General features: G+C 35.8%; 1 protein-coding gene across 1 annotated transcript; it reads right to left on the minus strand.

Annotated features, from left to right (window-relative positions):
• Positions 1-10,465: 10,465 nt before the first annotated feature.
• On the minus strand, positions 10,466-11,374 carry LOC131806571 (homeobox protein 2-like). The gene is made up of 3 exons (XM_059130820.1): positions 11,283-11,374; positions 10,674-11,216; positions 10,466-10,577 (listed from the first exon to the last, which is right to left on the minus strand). Exons 1-3 carry the CDS (start codon positions 11,372-11,374, stop codon positions 10,466-10,468), a joined length of 747 nt encoding a protein of 248 aa, XP_058986803.1.
• Between the last annotated feature and the right edge of the window lie 5,210 nt (positions 11,375-16,584).

Consider the following 16,584-nt stretch of genomic DNA (forward strand, 5'->3'; position numbering starts at 1 on the left):
CACAACAAGTTACTTCGGAGTACTTTACTATTCCATTTTATATTCTCTCACATCGACACCCACACAAATAGAGAAGAAAGTGCATACATTTGTGCAGCAAGCATTCATGACAAATATTTCGAACAACTATGGAATGTTGAGTTGGAAACACTGGATAATGTGCTGTGTTGTGAACAAGGCATGTAACAGCTCCCCTTCCCCTTGTAGCGACATAAATAATACATAAAGAATGGAATGGAAAAGAAAGAATGGAACTTCCGACCATTTTTGTAAAAATGTATCACTGCTAGGAATGTGCAATAAATCGGGTGTTGAAAATATTAACAAAACAAACAAACACAATACAATTGGGATTATGATATTCAAAATACAATAGTTGGGATGAGATCAGAGTATTGTTTTGAAATTTAGATATTGATTTGAACTATTCGTCATATTGTTTCATTTCATATTTGAATCAGGGACAAAAAAGGTTATGAAAAAAAATATATCTTAAAATTCGAACAACTCAACAATAAAGGAGTTATGGCCAAAATAAGATAATGAAATGTTCATCAATAGAAAACAACGATTTGAAAAACTCGATAATAAAGGAGGAGAACTTTGCATATCCTCCACCATTTGGAACGAATTTGGCATTTAAAAGAATAAAATAAAATTCGTTAAAAATTCTGCTAAAATCTTAAAAATACCAAATGTAGCCATCATATTAGGGTCTAAACGACGACGTGGACCTGCATAGGCAACTTGTGTCATAAACCATCACAATATTCAAATGTGAAACCTGAGAAAAAATCGGTAAATAATGTAGCTAAAATCATCAATATATGGAGATACTCTCATATGGGGGCTATACCAAAATGTGGACCTGTACAGACAATTTTCTGCCTTAGGCTGCAGTATCCATTACGAACTTCAAATATCAACTTTGAAACAATTCCGATGAGTTATGTCGCTAAAATCATCAAAATCCCAAAAATCGAGAGGTACCGTTATATGGGAGCTATACGAAGACGTGGACCTGCACAGACAATTTTCTGTCTTAGGCTGTAGTATCCATTACGAATTTCAAATACCAAATTTGAAACAATTCCGGTGAATAATGTCGCTAAAATTATCAAAATACCGAATATCGGGAGGTACCGTTATATGGGGGTACCAAAACGTGGACCTACATGGCCCAGTTTCAATACCAAAAGTCCTGCGGACTCAGAAAGTGATTCTATGAAGATCCTCAAAGGTAACAATGGGTCTATTTCGCTTCCTTCTCCATGTTACAAACCAATGCACAAAGACATAATACCTTTACCACCCTCTACGGTGTAGTTTCCGTAGAATGGGTCCAATATTCTCCATTTCGTATCGGAAAGTTAAAATGTGTGTGATGTAACAGATATAGTCGACCGACGTTTTCCATTTTCACACATAATCTAATGCAGATATAGATATTTAAAGGGCCAAAATTACAAGAAAATCGGACATTTATATCCAATTTTATGCAAAACCATAAATTTATATTTACCACAGGTCTCTGGTTGAGAGAAATATTTAGATATAGTAAATTGTCAATAATAGCTGACTTGTTTCGCCAGTTACGACAGAAAATTGTGACCTGTTGTATAATATTTTTTTTTTGTTTTGAAAATTTCGACCATTTGTGGGTGTGGTTCTTTAAGAAGTTAACCGATAATATCCATATCTGAACTCGATCCAAGTTTGGTTTTGGAAAACCGCTTCGAGAGTTATCGTGCGCACCAGCCAGCCAGACAGACGGACAGACATCTCTAGATCGACTTCAAATGTCCTGAAACGGATTTGGTCCAATGAGACCTAGGGTCTAAAACCGTTATTTCGATGAGGCGCGTTTTGGCCATATCAAATGATGTATACCCTCTCTAGCCATATGGCTGAATGTATAACCAGTAAAGAAAGTCCTAAAGTCGGGCGGGGTCGACTTTATGATACCCTACACCACTTTGTTAATTTAGTAAAGCTCCACATAACAATTTAAAGTTCAAAGGACTAAATATGCCGAAGCATTCGGACTTGTATTGCCCATTTGGTGCAAAATTTATTTGAAATCAGATAGAGATATATTTGGGAGCTATATCCAAATCTTAACCGATCTCGATAAAATTTGGCAAAGATATTTCTGAGCTGTATTTGATATATTTCCCTGAATATCGTTGTTACGGAGTGCATATTAAGGCTGTGGGTAACAAATACAACAAATCGGATGAATAATATATATGGGAGCTATAGCTATATCTGAACCGATCTTCACCAAATTTGGCATACTAACTTCTAGACGGTCGTAAGTGCCAAATTCCATCCCATTTGGCCAAATATTAGACGTTTGGTGCACAAAAAAATGAAAATCGGACCAAGGTATATATATGGGAGCCATATCCAAATCTGAACCGATCTCATTTGATATATTTCTCCAAATATTGTTGTTACGGAGTGCATATTATGGCTGCTGAGGACAAAAATAACAAATCGGATGAACAATATATATGAAAGCTATAGCTATATCTGAACTGATTTCGATCAAATTTATTTTCAGGCCTACTTTAGTTGTATGTGCGAAATTCCATACTATTCGGGCTGATATTACACGTTTGGTGCACAACAAAAGGCAAATCGGACGAATATATATATGGGAGCTATATCTAATTTTTTACCGATTATCTCCAATTTCAATAGGGTTCGTCCTTGGGCCAAACAAATGATTTGTGCAAGATTTCATCTTAATCGGATAATAGATGCGATCTGCATTTTGTTCACAAGAATACATGGACAGACGGACGGACTGACATGCATAAATCAACTCAGAAAGTGATTCTATGGAGATCCTCAAAAGTAACTACGGGTCTATCTCGCTTCCTTCTCCATGTTCCAAACAAATGCACAAAGGCTTAATACCCTTACCACTATGTGGTGTAGGGTATAAAAATTACGATTTAAAACACCCTAAAATTGCTAAAAAAATGGGTCTGTGAAAAATAAAAGAGTAATACAGTAAATGTAAGTTTTCTTATTTTGATCACAACTTCCTTATTACGACTTTTGCATTTTAAGGTGTTTTCCTAAATTGAAATATAAAATTATTTTCCAAATTTGCTCTTTCCTTTTTTAAACTTTAGTTTCCATCTTCAAGGTGTGTTAAATATTAATTTTTTTATATAATGTGCTTATTATTATAGCAAAGTTTATATCCCCCCCCCTCCACATTCACTCCTTCAGCATTGCTGAGGATTTCAATTCCTTTTAGTCCCGTATTAAGAAACTTATACTATTACCTTAAAAATAAATAAGAACATTACTCTGTGCTAATGTTTCTCTCGACTTGTTTTCCTTAATGCCAAAAACTTTCATTTCTGGCTAATGTTGAGTGGCGGCAACCGAGGGTGAAATGAAAGTTGTTTTCGTTCTTTTGTTCTGTTGCTTTTTTTGCTACTTATTTTGTTGTTGTTGTGGAAAATACTACAAATATAACTTATATTTTTATCCGGTTATTGTTGTTCCTCCTACGAGGTCCCATTGTTGTTAGTTGAGGGAGCACATGTGCTGCCATGTGTTTAAGTATTCGCACAAAGTCATTAAGCGTTTATTAACGGCATTTGTATCAATGACAGCCCAGACGAAAGAAAAAAAATGGATACAGAGTTGGTAAGTCAGACATATAGTCGCTAAAGTAGGGAAGACAAAGTCAAAATATTCCCTAGTTCTAGTTTCAAGGCTTTGGATTTTAAGGGCGATTTTTTGAGAAAAATGAGCCACAACTTTTTAAGGACTTCCATAGCCATAAAAGTGGATTTTTTAATTAATTTTAAATTGTTTAAGGACTTCCGTAGCCATAAACGTGGAATTTTTTAAAGTAAAATTTTCAAGGACTTCCATAGCCATAAACGTGGACTTCCATAGCCATAAACGTGGATTTTTTAAAGTAAACTTTTCAAGGACTTCCATAGCCATAAACGTGGACTTCCATAGCCATAAACGTGGACTTCCATAGCCATAAACGTGGATTTTTAAAGTAAACTTTTCAAGGACTTCCATAGCCATAAACGTGGATTTTTTAAAGTAAACTTTTCAAGGACTTCCATAGCCATAAACGTGGACTTCCATAGCCATAAACGTGGATTTTTTAAAGTAAACTTTTCAAGGACTTCCATAGCCATAAACGTGGACTTCCATAGCCATAAACGTGGATTTTTTAAAGTAAACTTTTCAAGGACTTCCATAGCCATAAACGTGGGTACTTTAAAGTAAACTTTTCAAGGACTTCCATAGCCATAAACGTGGATTTTTTAAAGTAAATTGTTTAAGGACTTCCATAGGCATAAACGTGGATTTTTTAAAGTAAACTTTTCAACGACTTCCATAGCCATAAACGTGTATTTTTTAAAGTAAACTTTTCAACGACTTCCATAGCCATAAACGTGGATTTTTTAAAGTAAACTTTTCAACGACTTCCATAGCCATAAACGTGTATTTTTTAAAGTAAACTTTTCAACGACTTCCATAGCCATAAACGTGGATTTTTTAAAGTAAACTTTTCAAGGACTTCCATAGCCATAAACGTGGACTTCCATAGCCATAAACGTGGACTTCCATAGCCATAAACGTGGATTTTTTAAAGTAAACTTTTCAAGGACTTCCATAGCCATAAACGTGGATTTTTTAAAGTAAACTTTTCAAGGACTTCCATTTCAAGGACTTCCATAGCCATAAACGTGGATTTTTTAAAGTAAACTTTTCAAGGACTTCCATAGCCATAAACGTGGGTACTTTAAAGTAAACTTTTCAAGGACTTCCATAGCCATAAACGATATTCGGTATTTTGATGATTTTTGCCACACTTTTTAACGGATTTGTCTGAAAATTGGTATTTGTAGGTCATAATGGGTCCTAGTTTGTTTGACGAAAGATTGTATGTATAGGCCCACGCCTTGATATATCCCCCAAATAACGCTACCTCCCGATATTCCGTATTTCGATGATTTCTGCCCCATTTTTTCATGCATTTGTCTAAAATTTGGTATTTGTTGGTCATAATGGGTTCTATCTCCGGTGACGAAACATTGCATGTATGGGTCCACGTTTTGGTATAGCCCCCATATAATGGTACCTCCCGATATTCAGTTTTTAGATGATTTTTGCTACATTTTATCACAGATGTGTCTGAGAATTGGTATTTGTAGGTCATAATTGCTTTTGGAGATGATCGCAAAACAGATAAATTGAAATCAATCGACACGGAATTTTGCCTGCGAAGAGATTTAAGGACAGGGAAGAAGTCTAGCATTTTGGATAACCATTGGATTATGTTTAGCTGTAAAATGGACCACAACAACTAACAGCATGACGGAGTGCGTAAATATTGGGCAAATGTCCCTGGTCTAAATGATAAGGATAATATCTGGGCTGTGCTCTATGACATAATTTCAAAAGGGAAATCTTCCAAAATGGATTTGGACATAAGGGGGCTTTTAACATATTGTAGTGTTGTAGGGTATCATATGGCCGGCCCCGCACGGTTAGAGCCTTTGCTTACTTGTTTAAAGTATTTTCAGGGACTTTCATAGCCACAAACGTAGATTTTTAATCTCAAAATCCCCCCGGCATAGAAATCCCTATTGGCTCATCGACCTCACCTTGTTCAAAATTTCCTCATGGAAGCCACGTGTCTCAAAGCACATTTTTTCTGTATAAGCTAGTTGTTGTATGTATCTGTATGCGTGTGTGTGTGTGTGTGTGCTTTAATATTGTCCCCCATATAATATGGTACATATTTGTATTATTATGTTCGAATAACTGTACAAATGGATAACATTAATATTATTTTGCGTTTTTGTGTGTTCACACACACACACACACACACGTAGGATTTGACATGCAATAAATGCCACAAAGGAAAAATAACTGGCAAGCAACAGCAACAACAAAAAAGGATAAAGAGTAAAAAAGGATTTCTTTGAATTAACATTGGCCATTATCAATTATGGCAAATAATTAAGTGAGGCACATTAAGTATTTTATTAGTTTGCATGGAATTGTGTGCATTTCATTACTGGAGAAGATATATTCCAATTGCCATTGTAGTACAGGGTCGTAGATTCAATGGAGAACAGATGCTAAATTGAGAGAAAACTCAACACTTTAACCCAATAATGGCTAGTTATAAGCTAACATTTGCTAAGGACATAAATAGAAGTAGACGAAGTCCTCAAATTGGTAGATTAATAATCTCCTGAGGATAGCCCATTTTTATAGCTCAGCCATATGGCTGGAAAGGGTATACAGGGTGAGATGAAAAACTGCAACCAACTTCAGACAGCTGTAATTTCTAAGGCATTTCTCCGATAGCTGTAAAAATTATTCCAGTGACAGCTCATTACATTGCTTACAAGGATACAAAAGCATTTTGGTGAGAATTTTCCAGAAAACAAGTTATCGTGATGGAATTCACGCGTGATAGTTTAATTTCTTTATATTTGGATGGAAAGCCACAATTGGCTATCGTTAGAGCACTCCAGAATTTAAATGTGAATAAATCTTTTGTGTTTCGTGCCATCACTCGTTACCGTGACACTGGTAGCGTAGGCCGACGTCAAGGAAGTGGACGGAAGAGAACAGCAACATCAGCAGAAATGGTTCGGAAAGACTTGATCGGCCGAAAATTGGCTCGTGAGCTGAACTTATCGCAATATTCCACTCGGCAAATATTGGTAAAGCCATATCGGGTTAAAACGCTTGAAATTCCAAAAAGTGCAAGAACTTACACCGCTACAGAAAGAAAATTGACTCAAAAGAGCTAAAGAGTTGCTTCGCTTGGCCGAAAGTGGTGAACTGCCGAATTTGGTTTTATTCGCCTCCGATGAGAAAACATTCGTTGTCCAGCAGTTTGTAAACCAACAAAATGATCGTGTTTACTTGCCAAAGAGGCCACCAGAACTCAAGCGTCGGTCATGGTGATGGTGTGGGCCGCCATAACAGCCAATCGACCCTGGCATCAGAATAAATGCCGTATATTATCGTTAAAATATTCTGGAGGGTATATTAAAGCCTTGGGCACGCAAACATTTTGGCCGCAGACCTTGGACATTCCAAAAGGACTCAGCAGCATCGCACTCAGCACGCGCCACCCAAGAATGGTTACAAATGGTGAGGTTCCTCGCTTCATTTACAGCGCACAATGGCCACCAAAATCTCCGGACTTTTGTGTCTGGAGTATTTTGGAAAGCAAGGTTGGCACTGAAAAATACCAATGAGTCGATCACCTCAAGCAAGCTCTTCACCGGGAATGGGCCAAAATATCACAGAGCAACATTCGGGCAGCGTGTAACAGTTTCATTGGTTGCTTGAAGGTCATAATTCGTGTCAAAGGTGACCAATTCGAACATATCTAAACCTATTCTAAAATTTGATGCTATTTCCGACATTTTGTGCATTCATTCAAAAAAAAAAAAAAAAAAAGTAAAAATTATGGCGTTTGACTTTGTTGCAGTTATTTTTATCTCACCCTGTGTATTATTTAACAAGGCCAAAACGTGCCTCATCGATATAATGTCCGTTGCAGGACATTGGGAGTCAATCTAGCGATGTCTGACCATCCGTCCGCCCGCTTTTCTCGAAGGGAGTATCCGATTTGGTGCAAACGTGGAATATGATAATATTATTATCAAACTTAGATCGAGTTCGGAGATGAACGATGTAGGTCCACTACTTGTGGGACCTCCCCTACAAATGATCGAAATATTAAAAAAAGGAAATTTAAAAGCTACCCTGATTTTGCTTTAACTTTGTAAATCCTTATATTAGCGTCTTTGCTAGGTCAGGAGCAAAAATGGACAATATGGTCCACTCCATCAAGTGTCTCCCCCACAAAAGGGTCAAAGTTTTGAACTTATAATAACTTATAAATTGTGATGCAAAATTCCGATTGTCTTCAAATTACACACATCCCAATATTTTAATTAACCCAATGTCTGGTATGATGATAAAATATGTCGGTCCACTCCTTTTGGTACACCTGAACCCCCTACGAAAGGGTCAACATTTTGAATATCCGCAACGTGTTCAGGACTTTGAATAACACAACGCTCAAAGAAAGCGACATAACCAACCAACTCTCTTCAAATTTCAAACATTTTTAAACCCTCCACCTTGGAAAGGAGGGTATATTAACTTTGTCATTTCATTTGTAACTGTCTAAATATTCGTCGTAGACCCCGTAATGTATATATATATATATATTCATAATCAGCATAAAATTCTAAGTCAATTTAACGATGTCCGTCTGTCTGTCTGTCCCTATGTCTGTCTGTTGAAATCACGATACAGATCACATTATTTGACGTAGAGCGTCAAAATTTAGCAGAATAATTTGTATTGTGTCTAGGATGGTTGGTACTGAAAATGACATATATCGGTCCACGTTTTGGTATAGTCCCCATACAACGGCACCTCCCGATATTCCATATTTTCATGATTTTTGCCGCATTTTTGCATGGATTTGTCTAAAAATTGGTCTTTGCTGGTCATAATAAGTTCTAGCTCTGGTGGCGAAACATTGCATCTGTAAGTCCACGTTTTGGTATAGCCCCCATATAGCGGTACCTCCCGATATTCTGTATTTTGATGGTTTTTGTCACATTTTTTCACGGATTTTTCTAAAAATTGGAATTAGTTGGTCATAATAGGTTCTAGCTCCGTTGGCGAAACATTGTATGTATAGGTCCACGTTTTTGTATAGCCCTATATAGCGGCATCTTCCGATATTCGGTATTTTGATGATTTTTGCCACATTTTCCCACGAACATTTCTACAAATTTGTATTTGTGGGTCATAATCGGTTCTAATGTTTCCATTACCCTAAGGTGGAGGGTATTAAAAGTTCGGCCCGGCGGAATTTTATGTTTTTTACTTGTTGCTTATACAAGGGCTGTTGTGAAGATGATGTACATCTGCGAACCGAACCGCAACCGCAGTTTTTGACACTTTTTTGTGTCATAACCTGCGAAACAAGTCAGCTATTCTTTAAAAATATTTCTCTGAACCAAAAATCTGAGATGATTATGGAAATTATGATTTTGAATAAATGCGGATCTAAAAATTTCGATTTTCTTTTAATTTTGCCCATAGCCCAATTTTTTATCTGTGTTAGATGGAGAATGAAAATGGAATATTTCGGAGGACTTTATTTGGAAACATTTTCGAAAAATTGTTTCACATCTGATATAAAAAGTGAAGGAAGTAACCAATATAGTCCAAGCCTGGCACGTCGCAATATTTATATAGGTCCGCTACGAAATCAACAATATTGGCCCAATTCTTCGGAATCTACTCCATAGAGGGTCAACAATTTTAATAATCATAACAGATGTCAAAATATATTTAAATAACCGAACATTGGCTGGGAGTATTCATCTGTCGGCAAAATCTACTGATACTTTTTATATCCTCCACCATAGTATGGTGGGTATATTAAGTTTGTCATTTCGTTTGTAACACCTCGAAATACACATTTTAGACCCCCCAAGAGATATATATTCTTGATCAGCATAAAATTCTATGTCGATTTAGCGATGTCCGTCCGTCTGGCGGTCTGTGGAAATCACTCTAGCTTCCGAACGAATTGAAGTAGATTGATAAAATTTTGCTGAAATGTATGTTATGTCTGCAGGACTTTTGGTATTGAAAATGGGCCATGTAGGTCCCATAATCCCATCCAAATTAATTTTGTTTATTAACCTCTCAAAACGTTCGTCAGTATAACTACCGTGTAAGTAACAATGGTTGACTGTAAGTATATCATAATTGCTCAAAGGAACTGTTTCTAATTTCATATGATCTATCGTCATGTCTTGGTCAGTAACGTTCAGTAATTTGATATGCTTATTTCCATTTTTCGGAATTATAGAGTTAGCTAAAAACACACCTTTCGTAATTTCCCTATTTAATACTACTGCGTCTTCTACCAAATTGATGGTAAAAGGTAGAATGATTTCACTCCTCTTTGGCACAACTACCTGATTAATTTTGAAAGAACTATCATGTATAGGAATTGTGATGCTTTCACTATTTAAATTAAAGGTTAGGATATACCTGTCATAATCAACATTACATTTATACTTTGATAGAAAATCTCTACCTAAAATCCCATCTGTACTAAGTGGAATATCATTTGATACTAGCTGGATACTATGTTCAATAACCATACCATTTATATCTATTTTAACTTTAGTTGACCCAAAAGATTTAATAACTTCTCTCGAAATGCCTGTTAGATTTCAGTATTCATCTGGATTTTCCTCATATCGGTACAAAAATTTTTCCTTACATAAAGAAATATCTGCACCTGTATCTATCAAGAAAGTGAGTGAATAATCTACATCTATTATATTCAATCTCACGTAATTTTTGAGGTTAGATGATATACTGAAGATGTCTCTGTTTTTTATTGTGTGTTCTCCGGAGACGAAGGTCTTAGGGTCTCCGGAACTTGAAAGTTTCCCTGATCTTGTACCTGGTTTACATTATAATCCCTACTATTGTAGTTTTTGTTGTTTCTGTAATTGTTGCCATTACTATTATTATTCCTCCAATTCTTATTATTATTGTTGTTATTACGTCCATTCTTGTTATAATTTTTGTTGTTTTTATACCCTTTATTTCGGTTGTAGCCATTATTATCGTTATTGTTACCGTTATTGTAGTTGTATCGTTTGTTATTATTATTGCCGTTATTGTAATATTTCTTTTTACCATGTTTATTATCCCTAATAGCTTGTGCATTATGGTACATCACATCTCTCTGTTTTGTACGAGATACGTATCTTTCTGCAATTCGCAAAGCATCGGCAAATGTCGATACACGACTAGCCTCAATAGTTGAAACAATCTGTTGATCCTGAAGTCCATTCAAGAACGTATTGAATGCTGTCAGGTTATTAGTAGCTATTATTGCATCCCTACATTGCTCACCTAAATCAGAAATTTGAATCTCGTTGAGCTCAGAAACAAGACTTTCTATTTTATTAGCGAAACCTTGCAAATTGTTGTTTCTTTGAGTTAAACCGGACAACTCATTCAAAACAGCATTGGATGACTTTACGGGCTTATAGGCCGTCTTCAAGGCAGATATTAAATCATTAATATTCTTTGGTATTCCTTTCTGTTTGATTCTATTCTGGACCCGACTATCTAACCTTGAGCAAAAAACATATTTAAAGAAGAATTCTTTCTTGTCATTAGGAATTGTTTCGTATACTAACTCTAGGTTAGCAGTGAAACTTTCCAAGTCTTCTTTTTTGCCTGTAAAAACCGGTACTAGAGCAACGATAGTCTTTAAATCATTAGTCTCCATTTTGTTTTCTTGTTTTAATGTATCCTTTTCTTTAACCTGTTGAGTTAACTCGGAGTGTTCTAACAACAAACTTAAAACTTCTGCTTTTAACTCGCTAAATCTTGTCTTATATTTAACTGAGTCTCCCAATTTTTCCTTTTCTACTAACTCGTTGAAATCCGTCTGTAGGTTCACAATTTCTAATTTCTTTTTCTCTATTGTTTCCCTCGTATAAGGCTTGCCTAATGATTTTTTAGCATTCGACAACAAAATTTCTAACGATTGTAAAACCTTATCCATGGTACCAAATCAGTGATGTGTGAGTGGACTTATTGCTATTACAATTTTATAATATTAATCATTTTTACAATATACGATATTAATCATTAATATATTTTTGAAATTATTGCAACGCGCTTAATCGAGCTTGTTGCTTACGTGTTTGCTTCTTTACATATTTCTTTAAGTACTTAATAATAACCACCAAAGTTATTATTATGCAAACTAATATTAGTACCTCAATGCTAATACTAACGGCTGTTGGTGCATTGGCCGTAGCCTGTATCACCTCGCTTATTTTTGTTTGGGTACTTCCCATGATTATCAAAATATATTTTTGTTTTCATAAACTCATAATATTTTTCTTTTTTGTTTTTATTTAATTTTTAATGAAGTCATATTATATTTTTTTTTTGTTATTGGGTTTTTTTTTTTTCAAAAAAAAAATTATAGTCTGTTGACCACGAGCGCAACGCGCTTACTGGTCCTAACGTCTGCAAATGGATGCAGCGTTTTATTTATTCTTCTGATTTCTGGTGCTGAGATAGTTCCTTAAGAGGAAATCTATCTCATCGATGCGTGCCCAGAGCCTGGAAGCACGTTCCCAGGGAGGTGGCGGATCAGCATTTATCTCCCGTATCAGGAGAGCTCTTTCCTTTTTTAGTCTCCACGTGTAGCCTCCTCTCGTCCTTGGTCTGCTCACCTTCGGGATCTTTATTTCATCCTCTGTCCTAATCAGTCTGTTTCTCTTCCTATATTCATCTATGGTTAGTGGCTGCGGTCCCGACATTAAGTGTTTTCAAATCCACGATCCACGGCTTGGATCGGACTGCCCGGACAGTATGGCAGTGTCTTCAAAAAAAAAAAAAAAAAAAATAAAAAATGTTTTTTTTTTTTTTTTTTTTTTTTTTTTTTTTTCAACTGCGGATAGAACGCAGGAACTGCGGATGGAACGCAGGATACTTGCTGACTAAAGAGCAAGATTTGGCAGGATCGCCATGTAATAAATTGAGACTTTATGTTTTGTTGGCTTTGCTAATAGAGCAAGCTTGATGGTTGTCAGCACAAGTCTGCCTTCTTTATTTTTGCCTTTTCGTATTTATAATAAAATTCTTAATTCTAACAAAAATTCTTAAATCTAGATATCACTCAATACTCTTTTCTGTTAACCAATCAGAAAAGAGTTCTTACAAAACTATTTAACAATGAAGTATATTTGTATGTGTGTATGTGATGTTTTTACATATGTTGTCATGCATTTCATATTTTCATTCATATTCATATTTTGGAATTTCACTCAATCAAATTTACTATTGGGATATTCTTCATTCCCATTGGCCGAACTCTGATTCATTACAATAGTATTTGAGTTTCCAATTCGAAACTCTAAACTGTCGCCCAACATATGAGTAAGCATAAAGCAATGAACTTCATATGAGCAGCGCTCTGAAAAACAAAGAAACAATGAAAGCAATGAACTCGTTGTGGCACTGACCAACTCAACAAAACAAAATACTGAATATCAAAATGCATGGCAACATAATGTGATGGTGACACACTACATTTGGTATAGCCCCCCATATTCGGTATTTTATGATTTTAGCGACATTATTCACCGGAACAGTTTCAAATTTGGTATTTGAAGTTCGTAACGAATACTACAGCCTAAGACAGACAATGAGCCACGTAGATCCACGTCTTCGTATAGCCCCCATTTAACGGTACCTCCCGATATTCGGTATTTTGATGATTATGTACGGGAATTATTTCAAATTTGGTATTTGAAGTTCGTAATGGATACTACAGCTTAAGAGAGAAAATTGTCTGTACAGGTCCACCTCTTCGTAAAGCCCCCATATAATGGTACCTCCCGATATTCGGTATTTTACTGATTTTAGAAACTATTTTCACTTGAATTGTTTCAATTTTAATATTTGAAGTTCGCAATGGATACTACAGCCTACGACAGAAAATTGTCTGTGCAGGTCCACGTCTTCGTATAGCCCCCATATAACGGTACCTCCCGAGATTCGGTATTTTGATTTTATCGACATTATTACCGTTTTTATACCCTACACCACAAGGTGGTCAGGGTATTATGTTTTTGTGCATTTGTTTGTAACAGGCAAAAGAAAACGAGATAGACCCATAGTTCCTTTTGATGATCTGCCTAGAATCACATTCTGAGTCGATTTATGCATGTCCGTCCTCCGTCTGTCCGTCTGTCCATGTATTTTTGTAAACAAAGTACAGTTCGCATTTATTGCCCTATCCAGATGAAATTTTGCACAAATCATTTGTTTGGCCAAAGGACGAACCCTATTGAAATTGGAGGTAATCGGTCAAAATTTAGATATAGCTCCCATATATATCTTCGTCCGATTTGCCTTTTATTGTGCACCAAACGTGTAATATCAGTTCGAATATTATGGAATTTTGAACGTACGATCAGATTGGACCTGAAAATAAGTATGGAAAATTTGATCGAAATTGGTTCAGATATAGCTATAGCTCCCACAGCCGTAATATGCAACGATATTCAGGGAAATATATCAAATACAGCTCAGAAATATCTTTGCCAAATTTTATCGAGATCGAGATTTTATAGCTCCCATATATATCTTTATCCGATTTCAAATTAATTGTGCACTAAATGGACAATACAAGCCCGAATTTATAAGATACAAATGATTCGGCACATTTAGTCTTTTGAACTTTAAATTATAATTATTATCATAGCGTGTATGATTGAATTCTCCCATAAAAATTTTTATTGTTATGTGGAGCTCTACAAAATTAGCAAAGTGGTGTAGGGTATCATAAAGTCGGTCCGCCCGATTTTAAGACACTTTGTGTTGGGGGTATTATAAGTTTGATTGGGCCAAAAATTATGTAACACCTCGAAATATTGATTTCCCACATAGGAAAGTATATATGGATCTTCCTATCTCGCCGAGCTGAGTCGATCTAGCTATGTATGTATGTCCGTCCGTCTGTCCATGTTAATTTGTAATCAAGCTACAGGATTTAGAATGGAGGTTTGGCTAGAGCCAGAATAGAACCCTATTTCATTTGGAGATGATCGCATAATATTTAGGGGTTGAAATGGACCAAAAACTGAAAAAATTCCTGATTTTGCACTTGCTCTACAGGTCGCAATTATAGACCAATCGACGCGGAAGTTAGCATGGGGCTAGAGCTCAGGGCTGGGCAGAAGCCTTCCATGGTCATCAGGTAATATTTAGTGGGTGAAACAAACCATAACATTTGTGTTAAATAAAAGTCATTTTTTTCATTAAACCGCGAATATTTTTAGTCCCGCCGAAATCACAAATAGACGAACAGGTCAATTCTGACCGTTACGTAGATGCCGATTGTTCATAAAACTATGAACATGAAAGACTGCTGCAATAAATTAGATCGTTAAGTGATTTAGGCTATAAAATGTTTATGTATTTTTAACCCAACATTCTAGAGTACTTGTAAATGTGTGTGCATGAAAGATAAGAGCATAAGGGATGATAACACTTCATGCTGCTGGAGACGCATTGATAATAAAGAATATTCTCCCATAAACATGCGCTCAGCTGGGGAGTAAATATAGATCACAGCAATTGTGTGTTGCATTAGGCCTATGCATAGAATTAGAAATGTCAAGTGTTTGTAGCCTTAAGTAGATGCATAAGATTAAACCCCCCTAAGATTTCTGTTGTGTACTAGCACTTAAGTAATACATTTTGTTCAATAAAATTAGAATTAAACTGACAAACGAACAAACAAGTTCTAGAATTTGATTCTCCCGCTAACACCGATAGTAAAAATATCGGATATGTGTAGCGAAATATATACAATGTATATATTCAAAGGAAGGGGATGTTAGCTAGAATGCTTATATCTCAAGAATGGCTAGACTGATTTTGACAAATTGTGTCAATTCAGAATGTCCTCTTGGCATAAAAGTATAAAATCTAAAAAAAATCGCATAAAAAGATGCCAATAACGATGTTAATATAGATTTTGTAGTATTTTGTGACATTTTTTTATTTTTTCATATTTTTATCGCATGCGATTTTTTAATTTTGACCCATAATATTGAAGTGTATATTTTGTAATATTTTTTCACCTTACAACACAGGTTGGGGTTATTATATTCATATTGCAATTATCATAGGGTTATGGTTAGGCTTAGAAGGGCTAGGCCAATTCTTTTTAAAAATGTCCGCCATATATTTAGAGGTTGAAATGGACCAACAACTAAACATGTTCCGAATTTTTCAGCCGTTATAAAGGTCACAAATAGATATCAAAAGACACGAAATCTCGCATGAAGTTAGAGTTTAGGGCAGCGAATAGAATGGACCACTACTTTGTGTGAAAAAATACCAGCATTGCTTACAGATGATATCCGAAATACACAAAGTGCGATCTTCTGGCTTTTTATGCTGATTTCTTTGACGAATATAGCCAAACATCGTAGACAAGCAAATCATATAGACGAGTCTAAATTTGGAGATACAGGGGGGCCTCTGGCACTTGGAGTTGATCGCAAAGTATTTAGGGGTTCAAATATTGGGCAAATGTCCCTGTTCAAAATGCTAGAGGTAATATCTGGGCAGTGCTCCGGGACAAAATTTCGAAAGCAAAATCTTCCAAAATAATTTAGACATAAAGGGGCTTCTAATATATTGTAGTGTTGTAGGGTATCACATGGTCGGCACCGCACGGCTATAGCTTTTGCTTACTTATTTTTATTATTGGTTACCTAATTTGCGCCTTAGTTTAAAGTTTATATATACAGACTTAAGGAATCTTCCGTCTTCCTTTCGAAAATATCCTTCAATTGCCTTGACGTTACCCATTGCATATTTTACTGCATCTATAGTGCAGATAATTTTCTATCCCGCTGCTAATATTTGTTTCCATATTGTTTTTGGCAAGCTACTTGACAAGCA

The sequence above is a fragment of the Musca domestica genome, unplaced genomic scaffold (genome assembly GCF_030504385.1).
Source record: "Musca domestica strain aabys unplaced genomic scaffold, Musca_domestica.polishedcontigs.V.1.1 8, whole genome shotgun sequence".
NCBI lineage: Eukaryota > Metazoa > Arthropoda > Insecta > Diptera > Muscidae > Musca > Musca domestica.